Here is a 17,460-nt window from a genome sequence, read left to right on the forward strand (position 1 = left end):
CATGGGCGCACAAGAGGGGTTGTTGTAACAAGGACATGGTGACACTTAGAAGCACCACTAGAAAAACCTCTTGGAAGAGTTTGTCACCCGAAATAGCAAAGCCTGAGAAGGGCACAGGAATGGCCCCAGCAGCCCCGGGGCAGATCCGGCAGGAGCGCGTGCAGGGGCCGCGTCCCACTCCCTTCATTCTTGGTTTGGTGCCTGGGCTCTGGCACCACGAGGAAAACCCTCTCCATCCTCCTGCAGCCACCGCCTGGCACAAACCTCCCTCTTATTTCCGAAAGCAGATGAGATTCCCTCATAGCAGAGAGCATCCCTTGTGACTCAAACCCAACCCCGACAGATAACAAGCAACGCTTGTGTCCTCCTGCGAGCTATTTAACAGCGGCTGTCTGTGTGCCCGTGCCCAGGCAGTGGTCTGAGCGCAGCTGCCTGCACAATAAAACACGTTCACGTCGAGACCACGCCGCTCTCCTGCAGATCCCGTTCTTGGTGGCCTTAACGCAGAGCTGGATGCGCCCCTGAAGACGGCTCTGTGCTCGCTCCGTAGGACGCTCCTGATGCCATTTGCTGGGTTGTGCCAGCCCTGATCTGTTGGCAAGAGTGTGCCCTTCTCCCAGCGCCTGCCCCAGGGACGCTGCTGGCAGTCACCAGACACGGGAACTGATGGGCCGGACTCTGGGGAGAAGCTGGCTGGGAACGCGCCTTCCATTGAACATTCATCCCTTCCCACGCCGGCCCTCGCCAGCACAGACATCTCCTTTACTCATTTAATAACTCCCCATTTCTTGACTATGTTGTTTGCTTTTTTAATTTCCGGCTTTCCCTGGGAACCCAGAGGGACTAAAAACCATCTCTGAATAATAAAACCAACCAGTCCTGAGAGTTTAAGAGCCTGTAGGCAACTCAGCGGTAAATCCGAAGGGCCCAAAATAACCCCAGGTTGGTGCAATTCATTTGACTTCCTGCTTGCACCAGGGCTGAGTTTGGCTCCGAAATAGCTCTGAGGTGTAAAATCGGCCCTGCCTGCCTCCAGCCCGATCCACCCGCCCCGTCCCGTCTCCGAAGGCACGCGGGGCATGCGAGGGGCCGACGCCGTGCTGTCGTGCGGCCACAGCCGGGGTGTGTGAGGCTGGAGCGTGTGCCGCCCGGCGTGGCGCGAAGGAGGGAGCCCACAGGGCTCTCCCGTGTTTCGTTGCCGGTGCGGGGCTGTTTCCCAAGCTCAGCTGCACCCCGAGCAGCACCCACCTGCGAGGGTTTCTGCCCACACCCTTTGCAGAGGGGGTGAGCGGGTTGCACAACGGCGGGTGATGGCGGAGGAGGCTGCTCTGGGAACCCAGCCTCCAGGCTAGGTCCTTGCCTATCTCCCCAGCACAGCCCTGCTGAGACTGGGAAACTGGGAGGGAACTGGGGGACGGAGCCATCCTACCTGCAGTGCATCTCTCCCCGTGGCACCTGTGGGACTATTTCCCAAAGAGCAGAGTTTCCCAGATCCTATTTTCATGTCCTGAAATCTCAGCACAGACAGTGAGCGGAGCACAGCGGCCCCCCTCGTGCTCTGGCATGGCGGAGGTGATGAGGATGAACTCCAGCTCATCCGGGGATGCTTTTATTGCAATGTTACTCCTGTGAGTAACCAGAATATTAACATCAACTTTGCAAATTAGGGGCAAGTGCAGCTCTGACTGTGGTAACAAACTGAAAAATCTTGTTCACGGACATTCTCCAGACAAGACAAATAGGTGGAGGGGCAGGATTTTGAAGCCTGGAAGCAGGAAGTCTTGCAGCATCGGAGCTGGGGGGTAGCGAGGTATGTAAACCCGGGCCAGAGAAGGGAAAGACCTCCGGGCTCGCCCATCGATGCCCACCCTGCACAGAAATGTCACGAGCTAGCTGAGACCCGATGCAGTTGAAGCATAATCCAGGTGGCAGGAAAATGGTGCAGGGACAGGACATGGTCTTGGTGATATTCCGAAGAAGGTGGATATTGTTTCAACTGCATATTTTTGAGATATAAAGCAAAGAGCGGTGGCGTTTGAGAATCCTACACACAGCCTTCATGTCTGTTTGCTTGCCTGTGTCATAAGTCCTTCTGGACTGAAGTGCCCGCTGCAGCTCTTGGGGGGCGAGGGGTGTTTCACGGGGTTCCCCAGAGGTGTCCATCCCAGCAGACACAGCATCACTTAATCCTAACATCAGGGGTGCATCCTGGGGCCTGAGGCACCTGAAGGCCATTTCCCAACTGTGTCGCATGCCTTTTGTAAGCTTTTGGGAGAGGTTTTCTCTGTGGTCTCTCTGGATATTGGCTCCTTTACAGGGGATCCAAAATCCGGCGGTAGCGTAAAGCAGCAATAGCCGTGATGGTGGTTCCTGGCGCTGTCCTTGCTTGGTCCAGCTGAGCTGGGAGACATTGCAGAGTTGGTAAAAACAGTAATTAACCACCACCCTTCTTTTTTTACCAACTATTGCAAATAGCCTGGGGTTTCTGGGGCAGCGTGGAGGTGATAACTCCCAGTGTGGGGTGAGGTGGGCACAGTGCCTGCCTGGCCGAAGGCAGCCCTGTCTCCCCAAATCCCACCCCGGGTAGTTCCCTGCTGCCTCTCTTTCTTCTCCCTGGGGTTGTAGCCAGGCCCATTCCCACCCTGTGTTTCCAAGGCACTGACTGCGATGGAAAAGATGCTGGGAGAAGCTGGTCGGAAGGGCACCGGCTCTCCGCAGGGTGGTGGCGGATAAAACCTTCCCCGCTACGCGGCTCAGCTTCCCTATCAGGGGTTCGAACAGCGATCTGCAAGATGCCTCCAGATCTGCTTAGAGATAGGACCTGGGTGTTTTTCTACGGTTATGAGGGCATAAAGATGCCAATATCCACAGCTAATTACTGCAGGGCAAAGCTAATTACTGCAGTGCGGAGAGAATAAGCCACCCTGGGCTGAGGAGCCCCTGGACTGGGAAAATGAATGCCATCTTCAGGGAGTCCGAAGGAACCTGCCTGCCGCCTGCGTGTTTCAAACCAGGTACAGCCTGTCACAAGGGACAGGACGTGACAGGTACGTTCCAGGGAAAATGGTTGGATTTTCTTTTTCAGTCACTGACTGGCTGATAAAATATTAAGGTGCAAACCACCTGGCTTGCAAAGCCCTTGCCATGCAGAAAGCGCAAGAGGGATGGGCCGATATCCCTGCCGCACCATTAAGAGAATCACCAATAAAGGAGAAACACTGCAAATATGAAAGAATCCTGCCTTTATCCTACGCTGGGGAAATACTGTGCGTAGACCGGAGTGCCAGCCCCACGCCTCTCTCTCTGCTGGGGTACTAATCCTGCGCGCTCTCAGAAAGACGGTGTTCGGGTCAGAGGCAAACCCAGGCACATCTTTTTTTCTGGAAGTGCCTCCTTCTCCCTGCTGCCTTTTGGGAGCCCCCAGACAACAACTCCTGTTTCAGGCACTTCTGCTAAGTGCCTGGAGGGAGGCTGGTGGCATCCAAACCCTTCGGGCACCTCTGTCTTGACCAAAAAAATATGGAAAGCTGCCTGGCCATCACGCATCCCATGGAGAAGGGTTGCGGAGCCCAGGCGGAGGCACCAGCACTGGCTTTGCCCCAAATCAGGACCACTTTCAGCCACGCTCGGGCTCTCCTTCTGCAGAGGCGTTTGCTCCTGCTCCCACTCTCCCCCGGGTCCTCCCCAGGACCCCCCAGGGCCGGGCTCCAGCCTCGCCGGGGCCCCGCTCCCGCATGGCCGGGGGGATGCTTCCCTCTGCCGGCCCCGCCGCAGCCCTGCAGCCCCGGGAGCCGGCGGGCACGACCCGGCCGGGAAGCGGAGGGACAGGGGGTCCCCGGGGGCCCAGCACATCAGGCCCTGCAAGTTTGAGATTCCCCCATTTCCACCAGCAAAAACAAACAAACAAACAAACCAAAACCATGGGAATTTCGTCTAAAGGCCACCGAGGGCTGCGTTAACCTTATCTGCCTCCTCCTTGGGGGGTTCTTGGGGTGCACGAGGGCACTGGTTTTTTGGTCTCCCAGTCGATGCCTTACTGGCCTAGGCTGCCCAGGGCAGGGGCTGAGTCCCCATCCCTGGAGGGATTTAAAAGCCGGGGAGGTGTGGTGCTTGGGGACATGGTTTAGTGGTGGCCTTGGCAGTGCTGGGTTAACGGTTGGACTTGATGATCTTAAGGGTCTTTTCCAACCTAAATGATTCTATGATTGGCTTGTAAATCTTCAGTGAAATTGCCTGATCACATTTTCCAGAGATCACTGAATACCCCCAAACCACCCCCAAGGTCTCTGGAGCAAGTCCCCTTGGTGGAACAGCTCCGCCGTGCAGGGACCGGCCCTCGCTGGGGGTTGTGCAGCTCCTGGCTCCCGTGGGAGAAGCCATCGCAGCTGATTTGGTGTGCCCATTGCTCTCCTGGGCCTGGATCCCAGTACATCCCAGCAGGACCAGCTTCTGGGGATCTACAGCTGCCGGGAGATCTGGGGGATTCTTGTCCCTGGTTTGAGGACAGGAAAGTACGGCGTGGTGAGAAGATCCTTGCGGCGCAGACAGCCGTAACGGCCCGTTTATACAGGATTCGCTCTCAGGAGGCACTGGGGAGGAATGAAGTAGTTAAAGCAGTGCAAAACGCAAGCAGATAATATTGTGTTGTATAATAGACAGATAATACGTTATTCCGAGCATCTGTGCTCCAGCTTGCGTGAAAAGCTGCAGACCTGAATTTCAACCCATGTCAGCATTTACGGTCCAGCCTTCCAGTTGCTGTCACTCGCACAGTAAATTACCAGCTTCGCGTTAATCTGCCCAAACATAGAAAATCTAGATCAGTTTAAATGCGTCTACCAGACATCAAATACCAGAGGCAGCTTTAAAATCAATTCGGCTAAATCAGAGCAGGGTTTTGTATTTTAAGACAAACATAAAGCCTAGCTCCCGAGGGAGCGCAGCCCAGGGGAGGGGAGATAAAGCCACCCTGGGACGGGAGGGGAAGGGGGGGAGCATTGTTTTCTACAAAGAACAGGAAACGAGCCTCAAAGAGGACATGAAAGAGACCTTAAAACAAATGCAGATCAGCAAGGGGGGACCTCTGGGCTCATCTCCCAGCTGCTCTGCCCAGGGGCAGCCTGCAGAACCTGCTGCTGTGGCCAGTGGGTTGGGGGGGCTCGGAGAGGGGCGATCTGGGGACCCCTTGGGTTCTGGGACCTGGCTCCGGGTAGGTCCCAGTGAAGCCGAAAAGGGCCAAGAGGAGCCTGGGTTCACCCTGCGAAGGAGTGCAACCCGGTTACGGTTGGACTCGGTGATCTTACGGTTGGACTCGATGATCTTAAAGGTCTTTTCCAACCTAAATGATTCTATGATTCTATGCCCCGCTTGCTGCTTCGCCCGTGGGGATGTGATTAACCCGGACAGGGCAGTAAGAGGATGCTCTGGGCCTTGCAGCCAGGCCCATCCCAGCCGTGCCTGCTCTCCCTGCTCCTTTGGAGCCCCGCCACACCGCCCGTCATCTGCCCACCTCCACGCAGCCCCGGTGCTGGGTGTTTCGGGGAGAGCTCCTTAGGGGCACGCCAAGCAGAGGGGTAACTGGTGCGGTGCCCCCCGGGCTGCTCGCCCCACGGCAGAGCACCGGCAGCTCTCTGGCGTGCAGCTGGGCTGGAGAAACTGAGACCGGGGGAGATCAGAGATGCAAAAAATGCACCAACGTTAAAGGCAGTTTTTCTTCGTGGAGGTGTCCCTTATCTGCTTTGAAAAACCCCTGGGTTTGGCCCCTTCAGAGCTCAAACCCCTCTGCTAATGTCACTGTTTCATTTTGCTACTCCTAATAAAATAAGGTTCATGTTAGAGCCAACTGGCAAAAATTAACTGCAATGTACCAGAAAGCCATTTCCTCCCCTACAAGGCAAGCCAGTGGCCTGCTGCCAAAGGGGACAATGAGGGACTATGAGGCTGGTCCTGTGAGCCCTCGTGTTCCTGTTTACTCGGAGGCTTGGATCGTTGATCAGAGAGATTTCTCTGGATATTTTTTAAGATAATTTTTCATGAAGTCATCGCCAGCAGTGCCCACATCCTGCAGGAATCTTCCTCCTGCGGGGTCCTTGGGAGCGGTGGCACCGTGTTGTGGTGGAGGACCTTTCCGAGCCCCGGGGAGCGAGTCCCACCGGTTCCGCTGCACCCTTTGCGCGCAGCTGGGCCTGACAGCACCCGCCATGAACCTCCCAGGCTGCGGCCGCCCCGCTAACCCTCGCCTCGCCCGTCCCGTGACGGCGGGATTCCCAGCTCACCGTGTTTGCTCCCGGAGCACAGCCCTGGCCAGGGCAAGCCGCGGGCCTCTGTGGAGGAGAGAAGGGAAAACCGTCATTGTAACCCTCACAGTAACGAGGGAGTTCCCGCCATTATCTCGTCCTTCCTTCAGCAGAAAGCCGGACCAACGCCCCGGCTTTATCAGCCTGCCCGGCTGCGGCACCGCTGGCGGGCGTAGCCTCAGCAGCGGCCAAAAAAGGAGGCCTGGCATGGGGACGGGGACGTGATGCTGGGGGTGGGAATGTGGTGCTTGGGGATGGGAACGTGGGGCTGGGAATGTGGTGCTTAGGGATGGGAATGTGGGGCTGGAGATGAGAATGTGGTGCCTGGGGTTGGGAACTGGTGCTGGGGGTGGGAATGTGGTGCTGGGGATGGGAATGTGGTGCTTAAGGATGGGAATGTGCTGCTGGGAATGTGGTGCTTGGGGTTGGGAATGTGGTGCTGGGGTTGGGAATGTGGTGCCTGGGGTTAGGAACGTGGCCTGGGGTTGGGAACGTGGTGCTGGGGGTGAGAATGTGGTGCTGGGGATGGGAATGTGGTGCTGGGGATGGGAATGTGTGGTGCTTAGGGACAGGAATGTGGGGCTGGGGATGGGAATGTGGGGCTGGGGATGGGAACGTGGTGCCTGGGGTTGGGAATGTGGTGCTTGGGGATTGGAACATGGTGCTTGAGGACGGGAACGTGGCGTTGGAGACAGGAAGACGGTGCCTGGGGACTGGAACATGGCACTGGAGACGGGCAGATGGTGCCTGGGGATGGCAGTCTGGCGCCGGGGACGGGAAGATGGTGCCTGGGGACGGGAACGCGGCGCTGGGGACGGGAACATGGCGCCACGGGTGGGACCCGGGCCCCGCGGCCGGGGGCTCCGTGCGCCGCCCCCGAGCTGAGCCGCGGCGGGGCGGAGCGGGGCCGACAGGGGGCGCTGCCGCGCGGGAGCGGCGCGGCGCGCGGCCGGCAGGGGGCGCGGCGCGCGCCGCCTTTGTTGCCGTTGGCGCCTTCCTCTGCCCAGGCGGCGGCGGCGGCGGCGCGCGCGGGCTCGGGCGGGCGCGGGGCGGGGCGGCGGGAGCGGAGCGGCGCGGGGAGCTCGGGGCGGCGCGGCGGGCTCGGCTCGGGGCGGCGGGAGGATGGAGATGAAGAAGCGGTTGACGCTGGAGCTGCGCAACAAGAAACCGGGAGAGGTACCGAGGCCTCGGAGCGCGTGGCGGGGGGACCGGGCGGGCACGTGCTGCGGGGGGGGGGGGCGGGGGCGGCGGCAGGGGAGGCCCGCGGGGGTCCTGCACCGTGAGAGGGGGGCGAGGGGGGGAGGTTGGGGGGTGCGGAGCGCGGCGGCCCCCCCCCCCCCCCCCGGCATGGCGGCGCGCACGTGCGCGGCGGGGCCCGGCCCGGCCCGGGGCGGTGGCGGCGGCCGGTCCCGTCCCGTCCCGTCCCGTCCCGCAGCGGGGGGCGTTGGGCGGCGGGGGCGGCCGGGCCGGCCCGGGCCGGGCCGGGTCGCGCCGGCTCCCGCCGCTCCGGGGCCGCCGAGCAAGGCCGGTGCGGCCCCGCGCAGCCATGGCGGCTCGGCCATGTTAGCGGCCTCCCGGGCCTGCCCCGGCCCGCCCCACCAGGGCCCGGGCTCCCCGCGGGGCGCGCTCGGGCCGGGCCCGGGGCTCCCCCCAGCCCCGGGGGGCGCCGGGGGCCGCGCTGTCAGAGCCGCCTCCGCGCCGGGCGGGCAGCGGGCGTCCCGGCGGTGCGGGGCCCGAGCGGGGCCTCCCGCCAACCCCGCAGGCCCGGGGGGGAGCTGGGTGCCGGGGCGCGGGCGCGCAGGGCCCTCGGGACGGGGCTGAGGCGGCAACGGAGCCGCCCGGGCCCCGCCGACGCCCGCCTGGCCTCAGCTTGCCGCCTCCCGGCGAGGGCGTCCCGCCCGGCGGGGTGAGGGGAGCCGGCCGCTCCCCTCCGCTGGCAGCCATGGGGCCGGGCCCGGGGCTTCGCAGCCTCTCGAAGCCTTTCGCTTCGCCCTTCAGGCCGCTGCTCCCGGAGCCCCGGGCCCCTTATCTAGGCCAGGCCGGCAGCCCCGCTCGCCGCCTTGCAGTGAGATAGCTGGTGGCTGTCACTCGGCGTGGGGACGGCGGCGTGCGGCCCTGGGCAGCTTCAAGCCAAGCCTGAGGAACATGGGGCCTAAGTGGAGCTTTTGGTAGAGATGAAGGATGCTTTGTGGATAGCCAAGGGATTTTCCAGAACGATTTGCGCCGTGTCCCCCCGAGGCTGCGAGCTGCAGGTCTCCTCTAGTTTGACACCAGGGATTGGAGCGGCTGGCACGCTGCGGAGGCGAGCGGGGTCACAGCCAGTGTGCCCTGCGACCAAAGCGGGTGCGAGCCAGCGTTGCTGCTGGAAGAAGCCGTCCTGGCTGCTTCGTCCTGCTGCAGTGCTTGCTCTGCGGTCCGGGGCAGGGCTCCGGTCCGGGTTAAAGCTGGTCTTGGCCTGGTTACTTCATAACCTGGTAACGCTCAGGCTCGCCTCTGCGCCCGCGCCAACAAAGCGACAGCGGCGGAGGGCTGGCCACCTTTTCACCCACCATGGTGACAGAGTCTTGGTTCAGTAGGAGACTGGGAGTTGGGAGCAAAACGAGTGCGGCTACAAAACTCCTGGCTGAGCCTGTTTGCTGCTTAACTGGGAGCCCTGACCAGCGATGCCACTTCTGGAGTTCTAAGCATTAATTCGTTCGCAGCTTGTGCTGCAAAGGCGGCACAGCAGCCCTGAAACTCTGCTGCCAGTAAGGCAAAGTGATTTTAAAATGACTCCGTAACAGTTGGCTGATCTGAGGAAGAGAGGTAAAATGGGAGCGCTGTGAAGGAGGAATTTGGAGAGCATCACGAGCCTTCTGGCTGATTTTTGCATCTTGCTGTGAAGAACGTGTGGGGTAAAAGCAAGTTTTGGAAGTGGCCTGTGAGAGCTGGGGCATGAGCGCTCGCCTGCGCTTTGGGGAGAGGGGGATGCCAGGTACGTTTACGCTCCAGGTGTTTGGGGGGGAGCAGTGCTGTGCTGGTGCTTCGTGGTCCGAATGCCATAGGGGTTGATTTTTATGCTGAATTACCGGGTGGCGATGGCTTCTGTGTGTGTAGTCTGTGCTGGGCAAAATATTACATGCCATCAGTGGTCCTGCACTACGAGCCCGAGGTCGACCTCATCTGCTTAGAGCTGCATAGCCAGGCGTGTCACTTCTGCGTGGAGACTGTCACAGGGAAACAACTCCTCTGGAGGCAGGTTTTCCAGCACCCCGGTGGCGTGGGGGAGAAAGCTGAAGGGGACAAAACCAGATGACCTTGTTTGGCCTCTTGTGGGTGAAGCCCAAAGCATGACTCTGAAAGCTTTTTGATGCCTTGTGCGTGAAATGTGATGCAACCTCATGGTTCAACCCCTTCATGCTTCTTGGTGGGGAAGGTGGACCTTGGTTGGAGCCGCAGGGTGCAGGGTGGTGCAGCGCTCGCATGTCGCGTGGCTCGGGCTTAAAGGGTGAAGTCCTAACCACCATGAGGGATTCTCACCTTGTGCCCTCGCAAAGGTTATTTGGCTTTAAGATCTTGCGTGCCCCTTAATGTGTGTAAGGAGGACCTTCAGACACACGTGCTGCTTTGGAGTGTTGGTTACTCCACCTGATCTCAGCTTGGCAGACTCGAGGTGAGGCTTGGCTGGGTGTGATGACAGCTGCTGGGTGTTTCTGTTGGCAGGTGAAGGAGCTGGTTCTTGATAACTGCCGTTCAGACGATGGGAAGATCGTTGGTCTCTCTTCAGATTTCGAGAACCTGGAGTTCCTCAGCATGATCAACATCAACTTGCTGTCTGTCTCCAATCTCCCCAAACTCAACAAACTGCGGAAGGTGAGTCAGAGCTGTGGTCCCATCTCCAGCAGTCCTTGCTGTGAGACTTCTGCTGTCCTGTTCCTGGTGACACTTGTTTTTCCTGCATTTGCCAGAAAAAGGCCATTTGATTTTGCTTTTTCCTCTGCAGCCTACAACCTGAGCAAGTGAGAGAGGTGGTTTTTTAGTACGCAATAAAATGCGTTTGAGCTTGTTATATGTTTAGCATCCTTCCTCTCTTGCTTTGGCTGTTGTGCTACTGTCAGAAGCTTCAGGAACATCATAAATATTTTGGACTTTAGAACATGTGGTTACAGCTAAGAGGACACGTACCCCTGTGTCCTGCAGTACGGAGGTGGCTGGGAGTGCTGCGTTACTGCCGGAAAGGGGTTTCAAGTAAAAATTTGAACGGCTGCTCTACGGCGTGGTCTAATGAACAGGGTCGGGAACTTGGGTGCCCGTTGTAGTCCGGTTCTCAGGGCAATTTTATTCCCCATGTCACAAGCCGAGACACTTTGTGACCATGTGATGTTCCCTTCTGGCAGCTGGAGCTGAGTGATAACAGGATTTCTGGTGGCCTTGAAGTTCTAGCAGAGAGAACTCCTAACCTGACACACTTGAATCTAAGCGGCAACAAGATCAAAGACATCAATACCCTGGAGCCCTTGGTGAGTGGAAGGCTGTGCTGGAATCTCAGGGATGACGCTGTTTCCTTTGGGGAGCGTGTCTGCGCAGCAGAAGTCCAACGTCTCGGTACCTGTTCCAACAGCACTTCGTGGTTCTGATGGGAACAGATGAGTGGGTCCAATTTGAGGCTGGGCTAATAGTTAATGGCTCCTCTGTCTGGAAAACCAGCAGCCAGTTGCTAAAAGAAGCATGAAATTGGGCTGGATGAGTAAAACTGTGGATGCAGTGCTCAGTGTCCATCTGAGAAAGGACCATTAATGGGTCGGATGCAGTGCGAGGTAGGTGGCACCTGGGGTGTCATGGAGATGAGTTGCTTGGACGCCAGTGAGGGTGTCCATCGCATCAGTCCAAAGGCGCTGTTGTGATCCTTGTGATCTTGATGATCTTAAAGGTCTTTTCCAACCGAACTGATTCTGTGATTGGGCTGGGCTGAGACCCTCTCGCCCTGGGTGCTGTCACAGCATGCGTTGCAGGGGGTTCCCGTTGCATCTGAACTGCCCCAGAGAGGGCTCTTGCCCTGTGATCCTGGCTCTGTAGCTGAAAGGGCTGAGCTGGGGCATTTCCTTCATTAGCTGTTGCCTTTGGTCCCTCTGTCCCCTCTAGAAAGAGCTTGAAACTCTTTTACTCCTCCGTTGCGAGACCTGGTGCATGGTGCGATGGCCTGAGCGGGAGAGCTGCTGTGGCTGTGCTGAAGGGCACACGGGGCGCAGCATGCAGGCGCTGCACTTTGGTCTCCCTCTCTTGTGCTCTCGGGTATTTTGCCTGATGTTTTGGGCAGGATGAGGCCGGCTCAGGGATTCCTCCTGCTGGGGAAGCTGGGCTTTCTGTGCTTGTTGCCCACCCCATTCAGAAGGGAGTAAGATTTGCAAATGGTTTCACAGGGAGCTGGCTCCAACTAGGAGGAAAGTAGGAAACTAAGACAGAGGAGTTGAAAAGAAATCTTTGCCTGCAGTTAGCAAGAGCAGTAACTTCTCTCCATCTGAGGAGCACATGGTGCAAATAATGCATGCAAAGACACTTCTGTACTAGATGTGGGTAGCAAACCAGCTGTCCTCGGATGGCTGCCTGATCTTCAAACAGTGTCAACTTGTAAATAATCTAATGAATTGATCTTTGCAGAAAAAGTTGCCGAACCTGCATAGTTTGGACCTCTTCAACTGTGAGGTGACAATGCTCATCAACTACCGGGAGAGTGTGTTCACCCTTCTGCCCCAGCTCACCTACCTAGACGGGTTTGATGCTGATGACCAGGAAGCCCCTGACTCAGACCCTGAAGCAGATGGGGATGGACTGGAAGATGAGTATGAGAATGGGGAAGGTGAGGATTTTCTCCTCTTGGTTTTCTTGCTGGCGAACAACCCCTTTTTCCCTTTCTGCATGGTGATGTTGCTAAATAAATGGTGATTATAACTTGCCACGGAAGTAGGGGCTGTCTGGGTGACCCCGCTCCCTCCCTTGGCAGGCTCCGTAAGAAGTGAGACTTGCTGCGAGCTGACGGGGCTCGTTGCTGGCGCTCCTCGTGCATGCTTGTCCTGCGTGATTGCCTGCCCGTTGCTCACGTAGCACTGGGGTTGGAGGTGCGAGCCCATTGTCTGGGAGTAGCGAGGGAGAACTGTAACGCTTACCTCCCTCTCCTCTTGGTAGAAGGTGAGGAAGAGGATGATGATGAGGAGGAAGATGATTTGGATGAAGAAGTCATTGATGATGAAGAAGATGAAGATGATGATCTGGAAGGTGAAGAGGAGGAGGACGGAGTAGATGATGAGGTGAGACTTTCTGTCATCGGTGTAAAGCCGCAGCACCACGTTGCTGTGTTTGGTAGCGTGTTTGTCCCTTGATCTGGTGACCCACCTGAGGAGATGTCACCGATGCCTCTGTGGGCAGACCCGAGGAGTGCTGCCGTGCACTCTGACTTTTCCCGTACACCTTTTGGCTCGTGGTCCACAGAGTCTGCCAGTTCAGACTTGTTTATTGCTCAGCCTGGTGCTTCCCGTGGCTTCAGGTGCTAAAGCCGTACAGCCCCCTCCGTAGGGACGCGGGAAGCTATTTAGGAACCGGCAACTTCTCCCCGCTCGGCTTGTACCTGCCACCCTGAGGCCCGAGTGGGGCAGGAGCAGAGGTGAAGGAAGATGTTGCTGTGGAATGAAACTTTGCTCGTGGGATTGTGGTTCCTGCAACAAAGCGTCTTGTTTTGACTCCAGGAGGAAGATGAGGAGGAGGATGGTGAGGATGATGAAGAAGATGAAGCTGATGATGGTGAGTCAAATCCTAACAAACTAAGTGCTTGCAAAGCTGCCTCAACAGTCTCACACGCTGGCTGTTTTTGTGGAGCTCCCCAAGGTTCAGTGCAGCGCTGTCGTTGCCTGCAGCTTTTCCCTGGTAGGAAGCGCAGCGTTTCTGCTTACGGGCACCGCTGAAGCTGTTGCTTCTGCCTAAGCTGGCTGTGGGATAGTGGTTATAACCAAAGGGTCACACAGTGGTGATGGGGAAACAGGTTTCCGTACCTCCCAATACCACCCAAGCTGGGTAAGTCTGCCAAATATTAAACGGGCAAATTGCCTAGAAAACCAGTTCTAAGCTTGAATTGATAGTCTGAAGCAGGGCTTCTGTCGCAGAAGCTCACGTTAGTAGTGTGCGTGAGGAAATGCTCTTGGAGACATGTTCCTCTCTCCTCTCAGCTGTAGAGAGGAAGGTAGAGCCGAGCTTCTTGATGTGAGTTCAGATTCCTTTGGTTATAACAAACTATAAACGCCTGAGTGAATGTTGACAGAACATAGCGGGCAGCGTGACTTCAAATTATCTTGTATGAGCTTGGTCAGAAGTGGCTGAATTCTGCAGATGCTGCGGTTTTGGGGGTGCTCAACAAAAAAAGCCCGTTTTCAGGCAGCTGTTGAAATGTGGGGTGCTTGGAGGGCATAGAAAATAGTTAATGTCTCGTGCTAGTGCAGGCTTTTCTGGGTGCCATGAGAAACTGGGCAGGGTGGATCTCTGCTCCGTAATGGTGCCAGTCTGTGCTTGTTCACCAGCAAGCTGTGGCTGACGCGGCTTGAAGCCACAGCTCAAATGCTGTTCCGCAAGACTGAACAGAGCTTCACGCTTCACCTCTTTTTGCAGACCTTCCACGAGGGGAAAAGAGAAAACGAAATCTAGAGGATGAAGGAGAGGAAGATCCGGAAGACGAAGAGGACGATGAGGATGACTGATCCAAGCGAGCCAATCAGTTTTACAGACTATGACTGTGCTTGTCTTAACCTCCCCGTTGTGTCTATGTGAGACTGTAAATCCCCATCTCCCACTCCTCCCCCCTTTGTATGGCTGCAGCGTCCACAATATATTTTTTTAAGATGTAGAATACTGTAGGCATTCAGGGGAATCTTCCATACCAGGCTCACTTTCTCACAAGTATCTCATGACCAAAGGCTTTCTCCGTTCTGTGGTTTGTGCAGCAGTTTGCAAAAAAAAAAAAAAAAAAAAAAAAAGAAAAAAAAAAAAGAAAAAAATTTCCTCCTAGGGTATCTTTCGTGTCTGAAATCAGCCTTGCCACACTGGACCCAGAGCTCCAGCTCGCCACCCTGCCTGACAGCAAAGAAGGCGTGTTTGCTATCCGCATGCCCTCAGACCAGCTTTCTGAAGACGCTTGAGCCATCTTGAGCAGTGGGTGCAAATCTGGTTCATCTAAATGGACTCAAAGCGAATGATCACTGAGCTCTCTCTGATCAGAAATAATGGTGATGTGGTCTCTGGAGATGCTTGAAGATACTTTAGTGCTGGGGACGTGGGGTGCCTGGGGTCTTGGGGAGGGGGGGTTGGCTGCTTGCAAGACCTGGTACCTCTGACGATGCACCTTGCAGTAGCCCTGCACTTGCTTTCCTATTTTTTTATCAACTGGAATATTTTTCCCGGTGGCCACTTAATAGCTTTCACTTGGATGTCCCAGTAAGTCTGATTTTTGCGGCTGTGAGCGTCTTTGCCGTGATGACGCTTCTCGTCACCCCGTAGCAGCCTCTGCCTTTAGGAAGAGATAGGAAATAGCAGGTGAAGGGATACTGCACTTCTGTCAAACTCCATTTCACACTGTACAGAACACGTTCAACCAGTATCACTGTGATGCACCTAACTCGGCGTTCCCCGGGAGACCGTGTTAGCCTATATATTCTCAGGGTCCTTCTGCTAGCCAGTACCAGCTCTGGACAGTTGTCTCGGCGCTAGCCTGGTGTACGCATCCTCCTCCTCTTTCCTTTTCAGCGTGAAGAGAAGTGCATTGATCAGAAATCCAGCTCTCTCCCACCCGTGTTTGTGCTCTGCGGGAGCGCAGAGGGTGCCGCACAGCACGTGTCCCCCCACCCCGCCGTGGCTGGAAGGAGGAAAGGGGGAATTCAGGCAGGCGTAGCTCTCCGCCGGAGGGTTTCTGCCCCCTTGCCCACCCTTCCTCTGCCTGGAGGTGTTCAGCTGGCCCAGCCGTTAGCTTCTGGGGAGAACTGACCCCGTGGCATCCAAGGGATGGTAACTGCTCGGTGCTGGGGCGGGAGTAACTGCTGTTCCTCCCGCTGTTGAGGCTCTCCGCGGGTGCAGACGCACTGGCACTTTGTGGCGTTCCCAGTGGTTGCTCTGGGCAATCTGTCGGCACCCGGCGCTCGGAGGTGAGACTCGCAGCGGTTCCTTCAGAGGAGTGGTGTGTGTTGCAGCACATCCGAGTTTCTGTTGCTTTGTTCTGTTCTTGCTGTTGTCTCTTGCATTGTACAGTAGCTGTAACCGTTTGGAGAAGAACTAGTCCTGTAAAATGCAAACTGAGTAACTTATAAATGTTAAAGGAATTTTTAAAAGAAATTTCAGAGCAGCAGTTACTTCTAATTTTTCCCTGCATTTTTAGCAGATTGTATGGATTTTATATTAGCCTAGTAACTGTCAGGTTTTGATTGGTCAGACTAGTCCCAGAAATAAGGATCTCCAGCCCTTTTGTATCTTTTGTTACAAAATTTGGATAAAACTTTTAATAAAGACTTCAGTTTTTAAAAATCCATTGCAATGAACGTTGTCTTCGCTGCCTCTGCTCTAGGACCATCCGAGCTGCAGCCAGCCTGCAGGAACACTTGGTGGAAGTGTCGGGGCGGTTTTTCTTGAGTCTCTTCTGGGAGCGGTGGCTGTCGTGCCCCCAGCATGGCCTGGCTTTGCTCTCAGCCCTGGCTGGGTGGATGCTCGGTAAGTGCAGCTCGGCTGGTGGGGCTGATTTGGGAGCGGCAGGGCTGCTGGTGGGGTGGGGATGGGGTCGGAGCGGGGGCTCTGGTGTGGTGTGGAGTGGCACAGACCATCCTGATGCAGCTGAGTCCTGGCACGAATGCATCTGCAGGACCTGCACGGGAAGGGGCAGCGCCTGCTGTGCTGCTCTTTCTGCCTTTGCAGGTGCTGCAGCCAGGCTTGCAGGCTCAGGGGAAGCCTGGGGAAAGGTCCCGCTGCCGGGTTTTAGGGCAGGCACCTGCGTTCTGCCCTGGAGGAGGAAACGGTGTTCAGGTATCAATGCAAGGCAGGGAGGAGGAACCCCACTGCGGGCTGGGCTGGGGGGTCAGGGCAGCTGCCTGGGGCTGGGGGGTCCGAGCTGTGCCCGATGCCATGGTGCTCCCCCCGCGCTGGGGGTCGGAGGGGTCCCTCGTCCTGCTGGGGCTGCATGGTCCTGCTCTGGCTCTGTAACGAGTTGTGGCTCCATCGGGTCTCAGCAGCCAGGGGCTTCAGCTCAGGCTTCTCACTTCAGCAGGTCTGTCCTCCTGCCTGGGGTGAGCGGGGGTCCGTGCTGGATGGCGGGGGGCCCTGCGTGGACCAGAGCTGGGAGGCAGAACAGCGCTGTGGCCGCTCCCAGGCCTGCTCCCCACTGCTGGCTTGGGAGGGGCTGCCACCCCTGCCTGCCCAGCCCTCCCACCCTGGGTGAGGGACCCCCCCCTTCAAATACAGCCTCGCCGCCCCCTCCCCACCCAGACACAGGGCTGCGGGGCCCTCCCACTCGCTCCTGTGCATGGAGGCAGTGGCACTGGAGCTGCAGCTTGGTCTGTCCGGCCCAGTCTGTCCGTCCAGCTGGCTTTCTGCTTCCCCTGGTTTCTCTCCATCCTTGTCCAGGGCCAGTGTTGCCTCTGGCTGGTGACTCTCCCAGGGCCCAGTCCCCACCAGTGGGCTGGAGAAGGCATCATGGAGAGGCTGCCCAACGCAGGGCTGCAGGCAGGAGTGAACCACGTTGGTCCGTGATGCTGCCCGCCCGTGTGCAGGGATTGCAGCAGGAGGAAGGCACATGTGCCCCGGCCACGCTGCCGTCGGCCCCTCCTGCGCCTCCATCACGGGGCCCAGCTGCGGACGCTGGGGCTCTGCTCGGTGCCCCCCTGCTTGGCGTACGCACGGGAGGCTGCGTGATTATTGCTGCCAGAAACAGGCAGGGCTGGGCAGGGGAGGTGGGAGGGGGAAGCCCCCCCTCCCCGGGACCTGTGTTCTGGGGTGAATGTGCCTGGGAAAGGGGCAGCTCCACAGGTGAGAGCCAGGGCTGAAGTGTGGGGAAAAAATAATTCCCCTGGGGTTTGTGTCCCCTCCCGGGGTTGGTGGCAGCACCCAACCGCAGGGTGCGGAGCAGCAGGGTGCCGGCGCTCCTGTCCTTTGCTCCGTCAGTGGC

General features: G+C 57.6%; 1 protein-coding gene and 1 long non-coding RNA gene across 4 annotated transcripts; one reads left to right on the forward strand and one right to left on the reverse strand.

Annotated features, from left to right (window-relative positions):
* Positions 1–1,603: 1,603 nt before the first annotated feature.
* LOC148054351 (uncharacterized) lies at positions 1,604–6,508 on the reverse strand. The gene is made up of 3 exons (XR_015707319.1): positions 6,276–6,508; positions 4,713–4,796; positions 1,604–4,589 (listed from the first exon to the last, which is right to left on the reverse strand). It is a non-coding gene; the product is annotated as an uncharacterized LOC148054351 (long non-coding RNA).
* Positions 6,509–7,315: 807 nt separating this feature from the next.
* On the forward strand, positions 7,316–15,832 carry LOC104018766 (acidic leucine-rich nuclear phosphoprotein 32 family member B). Of its 3 annotated transcripts, none has more exons than XM_087769035.1 (7): positions 7,316–7,472; positions 9,999–10,148; positions 10,673–10,795; positions 11,934–12,132; positions 12,459–12,580; positions 13,016–13,070; positions 13,929–15,832. In XM_087769035.1, the coding sequence occupies exons 1-7, from the start codon at positions 7,419–7,421 to the stop codon at positions 14,015–14,017; spliced, it is 792 nt and encodes a 263-aa protein (XP_087625161.1). In that variant the 5' UTR covers positions 7,316–7,418; the 3' UTR covers positions 14,018–15,832. The 3 variants fall into 3 exon arrangements, with proteins under 3 accessions (XP_087625161.1, XP_087625162.1, XP_087625163.1); XM_087769036.1 differs by having other exon boundaries at positions 12,462–12,580; XM_087769037.1 differs by lacking the exon at positions 7,316–7,472 and adding an exon at positions 8,299–9,270.
* The last annotated feature ends 1,628 nt before the right edge of the window (positions 15,833–17,460 follow it).

Source organism: Nipponia nippon, unplaced genomic scaffold (genome assembly GCF_047370975.1).
Source record: "Nipponia nippon isolate SJK-2023a ecotype South Korea unplaced genomic scaffold, ASM4737097v1 scaffold_31, whole genome shotgun sequence".
Classification (NCBI taxonomy): Eukaryota; Metazoa; Chordata; class Aves; order Pelecaniformes; family Threskiornithidae; genus Nipponia; species Nipponia nippon.